Source organism: Perca fluviatilis, chromosome 5 (assembly GCF_010015445.1).
Source record: "Perca fluviatilis chromosome 5, GENO_Pfluv_1.0, whole genome shotgun sequence".
Lineage (NCBI taxonomy): Eukaryota > Metazoa > Chordata > Actinopteri > Perciformes > Percidae > Perca > Perca fluviatilis.
The window spans coordinates 11614097-11623960 of record NC_053116.1 but is presented as its reverse complement, the minus strand read 5'-3'; the positions used below and the strand labels follow the sequence as shown (position 1 = coordinate 11623960).

General features: G+C 39.8%; 1 protein-coding gene across 3 annotated transcripts; it reads right to left on the bottom strand.

Annotated features, from left to right (window-relative positions):
* Positions 1-1119: 1119 nt before the first annotated feature.
* rnf41 (ring finger protein 41) lies at positions 1120-7086 on the bottom strand. 3 transcript variants are annotated; one of them, XM_039801765.1, is made up of 7 exons: positions 6954-7086; positions 5934-6023; positions 5715-5830; positions 5353-5624; positions 4665-4800; positions 2820-2923; positions 1120-2703 (listed from the first exon to the last, which is right to left on the bottom strand). In XM_039801765.1, exons 3-7 carry the CDS (start codon positions 5802-5804, stop codon positions 2349-2351), a joined length of 957 nt encoding a protein of 318 aa, XP_039657699.1. In that variant the 5' UTR covers positions 5805-5830; positions 5934-6023; positions 6954-7086; the 3' UTR covers positions 1120-2348. The 3 variants fall into 3 exon arrangements, with proteins under 3 accessions (XP_039657699.1, XP_039657702.1, XP_039657700.1); XM_039801768.1 differs by having other exon boundaries at positions 5943-6023; XM_039801766.1 differs by lacking the exon at positions 6954-7086 and adding an exon at positions 6159-6177.
* Between the last annotated feature and the right edge of the window lie 2778 nt (positions 7087-9864).

Sequence of the window (9864 nt, the reverse complement as noted above, 5' to 3'; positions counted from 1 at the left end):
ACAGGCCCGCCATTAGGAATTATAGATAGGGGGACACGTTTTTTTTTCTTCAAAATTGGGGCCCTCATCCAAACCCACTCCAGTACCATAGACCTTTGCATGGGGCCCACAGAGCTACAAGTTACTTCACTAATTAGGATTTTACATGCAAAACATATGATGGGTTTATAAAATATGATGCATTTTATAGGTTAAAGGACCCAAGAACATTATTATTAATTTTGTCACATATACTTCAGCTCACTTGTGCTTGCAGCGTCTACCACAAATATATATTACTTAATATTGAATGTTGTATTTTATCCCAATATGTTAACTTCTGCACTATTTTATGTCTTAGATTCTCATTAAGATTTTCATTGCCAACGACTGCTTCTCTGTAAATATGCATATGACAATAACTTGAAAGTAATGGAGTTTTTTTTAACAGTGTGATTTTGCTACTTGTACTTCCTCCACTAGGCATACAGGCCTCAAATATTTGTGCTGTACATTTTATATGAATGTGTTGCGTGTAGAAATGTTTTAAGGCCATCACAACATATTCCCTAACATACTGTATTAGCATATGCTTAGTACGTGGACTGGCTGCTGTACCCTTTGCAGCAACCAACCACATCACATAATAAAGTGTGTTGACAATAACTAGAGCTGCAGTATTTGGTAAAGCACAGGATTTCACATTCCAGTGACCACAATGGTGAGGGATTAGGTTCCACAATGAGGACGAGGCTGGGAGAGATGATAATAGACATGGGAAACATGTGGGTGTCTGGGTCAGACAGAGAAAGGAGAGTGAGTCAGGTCAGAGCAGTCAGACCTTCCTCCTTTGGAGTTTTGTGGTTTAACTTTCCTCTTCATTTTCTTGAACTGGATTGAGAGCCTTTGACATCCCACATCTCTTTCCTCACTGCCCTGATTTCTTAAAAGCAGCAATCATTTTCTCTAGACTCAGGTTTTATTTACATAATGTATTCAGCTGATGTGCCCTTAAGAAATGCACCTCCCTACAGATCTTTGATGACATGGTGTGGTAAAATAAGGAACTGCATTTTTCCTAATTAAAAAGCTAAATATAAAACCGTATTATCCCAGTGAGAAAATGCATTTTTTTGGGGATGAAGTTTGACATTTTTTATTACTTTCTTGTCTGTACAACACGTTACATAACAGACACAAAACAAACAAAACACTGAGAGGGAAAATAATAAAGGGCACAATCCAAAGGTATTTGTTTACTGCACTTCTGTGGGCTTTTATACCGGTCGTTTGAAGTCTTGTTCATCTTACTACAGCAATAAGTGACTGATGGTGAAACATTTTACATCTCAAAAGCCATAAGAGTGACGTTACAACTATTTGTTTTTACAATCTCCAAGCTATGGTATGTAGTGACATGTCAGTGAACAGATGTTTGCTAACTGTGAAGAATAAGAAAATCAGTCTATATTTCAATCATCAGAAAAAGACGTAATGATCACCTAAAATATCAAGCGAACCATTAGGATTTGTCAAATAAAACTCATTACACATAGTTAAATCCAAAATGTTAATCTTCAAATATAACACTTCAACTGGACCCAACATACAGACTATATTTACATCGGAGGCAACAAATAAAACACACAATCAATTTTCTTTCTGCAATGAACTTCAAATGCACCGAAAAAGGCAGATTTCCATACATCAAATGGTAACATCTTCAAGCATGTTTGTGTAAAAGGCAACACAATAAATAAAACAAATGGCACAGAAGGTTTAGACAATCTAAACTCAGAAGCACAATGTCTTGTGAAATGCTCACAGGAAACTAAATACTAAAGCAAGCACGCTAAAAATCTTCAGAGTCAATGTCCCTGCAGACAGTAAGACAAGCTGACTAAACAGAACTGAGAAACAAAAGTCACAATGTAATTACAGTGAGAGGAATAAGAGAATGACATTTATAATTCAATATAGTATTTGTATTTACAAGCATTTATACAACTGAGGGCATTAAACGGGGGTTCAAGCTTATTACTATATTAGGACATGGAGCAGAACAATCAGATCATATAATGCACCAAATATAAACCTTGTAAACATCACATCTCACCTTTTATCTCAGATATCAGATTATGTTTCTATTAGCCAGGTTCATAATATATGTGTCCTTACTTTAAGGCATAGGTATCAAGCTTAGGAGTGAGCCTCTTATAAGATTTTATTTTAAATAAGCCAGGTTCAATAAGAAGGTTTCACTCCAACGAGGAAAACTCTACTCATCACAGCAAACTGTCCCCCACCTCCCCCCCCCAGGCAAAACGTCCCCACGTGTCCCTGGATCAGCTGAGTTAGCCGTTATAAAGTTATAAGATCTCCTCCACTCCATGAGCAAAGATCATGACCAGGCCGGGCTCCAGGATCATATCCTCCCCCATATGCTGATTCTCACAGGCCATCACCACCACGGCCTGCTTGCCAGGGATACGCTTGGCAACGTAGTTCTCATAGTAGCGCCTGTTCATCTGCCGTGTCTCCAGCGTGGCCAGTCCCTGCGGCCAGTTACGCTCGTGGGCGTTCTCGATCAGGTCGTTCACAATGGAGAGCGGACAGCCGCTGTCGATGAGGGAGCGCTTGATGACTGCTTGGAGCACAGCATCAGGTGTGGAGATCATGCCACCCCAGCGTGTCACTCTGGCTGGCTGCATGGAGTTCACCCACCTGGAGATATAAGATAAAGTAAAAAAAAAACAACAAGAAAATAAGGGACTGAGCTGCAGCTCTCTGACAAAGTTATATCAGAATACAAGCAGAAGAGAGGATGAAATTTCACATACTCCAAGATCTCATTGTACTCGATGCTCTCCTCGAGGTTTTGCAGATTAGGGTTAGCACTGCGGATTGCTCTCATGTAGGCTTTTAGCAGCTGAATGTCCCGTTTCTGGAAATTAAAAGCATCATCTTCAGTGACTGATTTCACAAAATCTCCTAAAGCTAAACAGGAATTTATAAATGGCCAATTAACTAGTCTGGTGGCTGCCTCAAAAAGCTGCACGTTGTGGCCAGGTTGGCTCAGTGGGTAGAGCAGGCGCACATAAACAGAGAGGTTTATGCCTCGACGCAGAGCTTCAGGGTTCGAATCGGACCTGTGACGATTTCCTGAATGTCTTCCCTCTCTCTCTTCCCTTTCTCACCTAGCTGTCCTATCAAATGAAAGGCGGAAAAGCCCAAAAAATAATCTTAAAAAAAGAAATAAAAAAGCTGCACGTATAAGGCAGAGTTATTATAATTGTTATTTTGTTTTTCATTTTACTTTTTCAATTAAGTTTAGTTTCAGTACGTTTTCAGAGTGGTCTCTAAATTTCAGTTTGGTTTTTTTCTTGCTTAAAATAATTTTTTACATGTTTGTTTTTAAAATTTTTGTACAACTTTCAGTATTGAATTTAGATTTTTTTTTTCTTCTTTATATTATCTTATATTATATTATAATATGGAGGGGTATTTGCCAGGGGCCAGATTTAGGAAGTTCAGAATAAGTGTTCAGATGTTCCCCGTTAGGACACTCTCAATGATGCAGGAGTAGAAATTGCTCTGCATTTGAGAAGATACTTGGAATGTCCTCAGGCATCCGAAGTAAAACAGTCTCTGGCTGGCCTTTGTCGCCACCGAATCAGTCTGCAGAACCCAGGTCAGACCCTGAGGCTGATGTGGACACCATGCTACTTGAAGCAGTCCACCCTCTCCACTGAGGACCCGTTGATATTCATGGCAATTGACTCATGTCATGTAGACATCCCAGTCTCAATAAACACATGCACCAATGCCTCCTCATGCTTGTTGTGTGACCAAATTGACAGAGACTAAAACTAAAGACATTTCCTGTATTTGTTTTTATTTTAGTTAGTTTTGTAAGTACAAAATATCATTTCAGTTAGTTTTCTAGTCTAGTTCTTTTTTTCAGATACCTAAAATGTTTTTTTTTCACAACTATTTGTTATTTAGTTAACTATAATAGCCGGATGTAACATATTTCTATCAGGGTTTTTTTTGTATCCAGTATTCTGCCCTTAAATTGCTTTTATTGGATACCGATACTGATCCACAATGATTTTAACTTTGTCAAATTCCAACCTAGCTATTAAGAATGTACTGTATATTGTAATAGCACTGCCTTGTATGTGATAATTGTATATAGTCTTCTTCTCCTTTATATAACTGTATCATGACAAAACTCTCAGGTCTCCTGTCCGAATGACAACACACATTAGACCTTAAAAACTTGATTACGGTCAACTAAAGGTGCTAAATGCCGATATACACAGTACCAAACACAAACAATTCAAATGTAACATCGACAGAAACATGCTTCCATACCACCCTGTACCACAATCACACTTAAAATTGTTTATAGGCAAGCATTCTACAAAACAATAATCATAATCTGTACCAAATGATTGAGCCCTTTACAAACCCAGATCTCAAAAAGCATTTTAGTAACTGAATTAGAGTGAATCATTATAGCTACTCAGTAGAAAACTGTCAATCTAAAGTAGCTGTTATGGAAAAGAAATATGCTCTTGGCTAATTCAAAACTTGTTCCACAGACAAAAACACTTTTCAGGACTAGGCTCAAAGTATTTTTTGGTTAATGAACACATAAATGAGCAGGCAAATGTTCTTACTTGTTCCCCCAATTGGTGTTTATGCTCCGCAACATTTTTCTCCAGCTCTGAAATCTTTGTCTGTTGCTGCTGGACGACGCTCCGCAAGTGTTTGATGCAGTTATGGTTGGGCACCTCATCTTTGGGCATCTCAAGTCTGCAAGAGGGGGGGGAATTTAATACCATACAATACAGAGGACAGGTCATTTTTTTTTTTTTGCAAATCATATATCCATAATATTTGACAGGACAAACATTTAATGGTGATAGCTATCATAATTACGTTTGGTTGAGCAGAACCAATGAACCTAGGTACTGGTTCCAAAGGGGGAGGAGAATATCAATGCACCCAACAGTTACAATGCAGTTAGTCTATATCCACGACGTTCCACTTCCGGGATTGAGCCGGTGCCGACCGAAATTCCGCAGGATGTCACTCTTTTCGGCCGGATGTCCGGATTACCTTCCACTTTCTTTGTGTTGTAATTTTAAACCACGGTCAATTTAGGCTTTTTTGCAGCACCGGCCAAGACGAGTTTGATTGGTTTAAAGACATACCAATAAACCAGAGCAGGTTTTTTTTCTCCCATCCCGGAATGCTGTGTGGACTTGCCAGACCTTCCTCCGCAGCGCTGCAGAGGAGGAGGAAGGTCTGGCAATGCGAGACAACAATGCAGTGTACATTTCCTGCCAAATGGAAGCCACTTACCCACATCCCTCCTCACAGCTGACAGGCCTTTTGGGGTTGTGCTCACAGTCCTTGAGGTGGGACTGTAGCTGGTCCAGCCGCAGTGTGGCTGTACAGCCAAAACCTGCATTGTCACAGCTGATCTGAAGTTTGGACAGCATGTTACGCATGATGCGGGGCACAGGCCGGAGGTGAGCTAGCGTCACCACCGTGCGGTCAACAGGACATATCTGCTGCTGGGCAAACCACTGTGTTATGCAGGCATTGCAGAAGGCATGCTCACAGTGTGGAGCCTGAAAAGAAGAACACAGAGCTCAAAACATTTAAAATTTCAAAAACACTGATACAATTAAGGGTGGGTAATCTTTCAGACAGGGACTTGCCTGCACCGGTTCTTCAAGCACTCCACTGCATATAGGGCACAGCAGGTCTTCATCCACCTCCCCTTGGAACCTCGTAATGTCGTACCCCATGGTACATCACTGGGATCCACAACCTCCTGAGCAGCACACAACCAAGCGTTAGATTTACCGACAACTTAACGGCATCAATGTGTGCCTGTAGATATTCCACAAATATATATACAAACAATTTGAGCCTACCTCACTCACAAAAGGCCTCAAATGCTCCCATTCAGCTCTTGATGTAAAGCCGATACGTCACATCTGGCAGAAATATGACACACGCACACACTGCAAAAAAAAGAAGACAATATTTACATTGATTATTTAGTTTTCAAAAGACTATTGGATAGCTGATGGTTAGAGCAGAGTTATGCTATATAATCTAAACCCACGTGATGCATACAATATAGCTCGTTTACAGACATTTAAATGGCCGGGAGTTCAGTGATTTTCAAGCTTTGTCATCCTATCCAGACGCAAACTATACTCTTTACCAGGACGACTCCATGAAAAGGTAAAAACGAGAATAACATTGCCATTTAACACACACGTATATTGTGTTATTATTAAACCAAGAAACGCTGTAAATATACAATGACTCAAGATATCCGAGGCGAGCACACAGCCATATTTAAAACACATCCGAGAGCCAACAAGCGCCGTCCTAGATCTGAAACGAAGAGTGGTTTTGTAACGTTATCCTCAACATGTCAAACTGCACCAGCCGAGCTCCAACATCTGAGCAGAGCATCCTGTTGTCCCAGCTGACTGGTGACTGACCTAATTTCAGTGAAAAAAAAGCCCACACCGGTCTGGAGGCGATTTACAGATCCTCCCATCACACTCAGCATGCCCTGCAAACAAGCTAACCCTCCATGCTCACGTTAGCGACGTGTATGACGTTCATTTGTTATTACACAATACACTAAATCGCAATGCCTTTAGGGTTATAATGAGCTAAACTTGTGTCATTTTAAATGAACACCCCAGTGCTTGAGTTCGTATGTCAGTATAGCTTGCTCGCCATTAATTAAATGTGGCTAACGCTTGCTAACTAGCTAGATAGCACTGGTAGCGCCAACGGTACCGTTGGTTTCCTCTGGATATTAACCATCGAGCTAACCAGACAGTCCTCAGTCTGGGCAAACTACACCGAAAAATGGCCAATTACAATCAGACACATTCGAAGAAAACATTGTAACGGACTAATATACTTACTTCAACATGTAGTAAAACAGATCCTAATAACGATGTTTATGTATTTTCGGACGTCCTACTATAAGTAGTAGCTCGCTAGCCACGTCCTGTACTACATCCTACACCTCTGTGTCGTCGATACGTTGGCGGGTGGTACGTCATGACGTAAAAGATGGAGCTTCTGATTCTATCTTACTCAAAAAATATGCAAAAACAATTATTAAAGGCACACATAATAAACTAATTACCTAAAACTGACAGAAATAACCAGTACAATACCAGTTCGTTGTGTTCATAACATAAAAAAAAAATGTTGAATATAAAAGATTATTTCATTTCAAAATGATAAATGATGTTACACTTACTGACATGTATCAGCAAAAGAATACTAGTATAACTCCTTCATGACATGTGGGTATCTGAATGAAATGGGGGAATTAATGTAATAAATTCATATATTTCTCAATTTCTGAAAGAGTGCGTTTTTTTTTAATTCCTTTAATAATTTCCAACACATCAGTTGCAATTCCTTTTATGTGGCAGAAGGTAAACAGGAAGGAAATGAACAGCAGCCAGTATGAGTGTGAGTATAACAGAAAGAACAGCACATTGAAAACCTGAGTCATCAGTCACTACCATTGTAGTTGCATGTTCCAACACCAATGTCATCACAATGCATGAGGTTGAGTTAAAATTAAAATGAAGCCCCAGGCAGCGTTAACGTCCAACTGGTTACTGCAATATTTACATTTCTGTCTTTTTGGTCACGTTTTCTGATGCCTCAGTACGTAAAGGTTTTGAAATCCTTTATGGGCTTCACACCTGTTTGGTGTATGGCACTTGAATAAAAGTATTCATTCATTGTAGCAATTATTTCAGGTCCATGAGCATGGTTCAGTATTGTATTCTCGTCTTAGTACTGTTAGACGTATTACAAGGAACATCGGAGACAAAGGTGTGGACTGTTTTGAAAGTTGATAAACTTTCAAAAGGTATGATCCTGCTGATTAAAACATGAGTGATTCTCTGAAACGTGCTCTGCCGCACCACTACATGACAGTGGCAGCACTTTACTCTGGCAAATCCAATCAAGCTCTTTACCTTGCTTCATCAGCCTTATCAGCTCATCATTTGAGTCAAGATAAACAACTCAAAAACCTCTGAGTCGGCATTTTCACATTGAAAGGATTTGATTCAGTCTTTTTCAGATAAAGAAGTGGAAGCTTTCTTTTCTACTGTACTCAGCTTCATGTAGCTCCTAGCTATTCCAGTGAATTCAACAGAATAGCTAGTTCAGGATTAATCATGTAAATATGAGACCTACGTGACCTGAAAACATTCATTGTCAAGAAATAATCCCAGACTCAGAAAATATTTAGCAATAGCACTTTATTGAACACAAACAACCCTAAGCCACAATACTGAATGACAAGACCAATTGGCTGCAGCAAACATTTTATAAAATAGATTCAGGTTTAATGTCACTAAATTTTTTTTCTTTTCTGTTAACGTCAGAAAGACAGATGCAGGTTTTTCCAAAACAGTGAATGATCTTTTACATATTTAACATTTTTGTAACAAATTATCATTCACATGTTCACACAAAGGAATAACAAGGCAAAGTGCTTTCAGGATTGCATTGTTGAAAAATCCAAAACAAATCAAATGAATGGCTTGAGGTTTAGGTAAGATAGAGGGTGGGTGGCGGGGGAGTGGGGCTGGTCCTGTCCTGGATTAGGCGTGGGTGGGTGTGGGCGGTGGGGTGGATGGGTTAGTGGGGGGGCCCTGGTCAGAAAACCTCAAACCTTTCACCTTGTCCTGTACCCCTTGTAGTCAAACTGAAAGTAAAATGTCAGGGCAGTGTGGAGACAGACACCTATGTAGCAGAATTTGGTTCGGAGTGGACAAATGGATTCCAAGGCATACGGCTCGGGGGGCTCAAACTCGCCCCCATACAGAATTACAAATCCACCTTACTATCTCCTTTGTGACAACCTGTGGTATCATTACAACTGCAGGGCAATCAATGGCTGACCAAGAATGAAGCTGTAAACGTTGAAATAATGCTAGGGCTGGACAGGGAAGTATACGCACAAGAGGGAACCAAAGAAATAGATGGTGTTTAAAAAAGCCAATGCATGGTTACTTGTTTTCAAAAAAGATGAATCCTCGGACCATTCGCAACTGAATGTTAAAGGGGATAGACTATCATCATAATCTGCATCATAACATTGTCTGGCTTCACATTCCAGTGGTATTTTGTTGTATAAATGCTTCTCATAAATATTTTTTTTTTTCAACGTCAAATAGACATATACACATACAGCACAACCAAGCACACTTTTTATGTATAACTACCATTGCTTATGATAAATCTGTATTCCCGTACTGTGAATAGACTTTTTTTTGTCAGAACAGATGGAAAGAAACAATACTCAAGGCTGCAAAACAAGGAGGTAGGAGAAATGCTACTGAAAAACAGCAAGTGATGCTAACATAATCGTTCACTTAAATAATCGCGAGATACGCCAGGCTTTCGGCTCGACTTCTCGAACCACGCTAGTGCCAACAGTTGCTATTCCAGTCAGCGTTTAAGGAGCGGCGTAACAACTGTAATGTTTTTTTCACCTTTATTTTGTAAAATAATGTGCAATGTTGATTTGACAGCTAAATTAAGACACAAAAATTGCCCCTTTCATGATAGCTCCAGATGCAGACTGGTGTAGCAGCTGTGGTGATTTACCAACCGAAGAAATCTTAGAGGCCCATTCTGCCTTACAAAAAATTTTAATCTGAGTCTTCACCCTTTATTTTCAGACTGGTCATATTCTAAATTGGCTAATTTCATTGGTCCTGTTGTCATCACAGGTGTGGAGACCACGCTGCTGGTGATGGCATTGACTCCTTTACACACAGTAGAATAGTATATTTG

What these genes read in the sequence shown, in the direction of transcription:
- rnf41 (XM_039801765.1), bottom strand. Translation starts at nt 5,804, where the DNA reads ATGGGGTACGACATTACGAGGTTCCAAGGGGAGGTGGATGAAGACCTG. An exon ending in TGCTTGAAGAACCGGTGCAG is followed by an intron (nt 5,625 to 5,714) that starts GCAAGTCCCTGT and finishes TCTTCTTTTCAG; the next exon opens with GCTCCACACTGTGAGCATGC. An exon ending in GAGTACAATGAGATCTTGGA is followed by an intron (nt 2,704 to 2,819) that starts GTATGTGAAATT and finishes TTATATCTCCAG; the next exon opens with GTGGGTGAACTCCATGCAGC.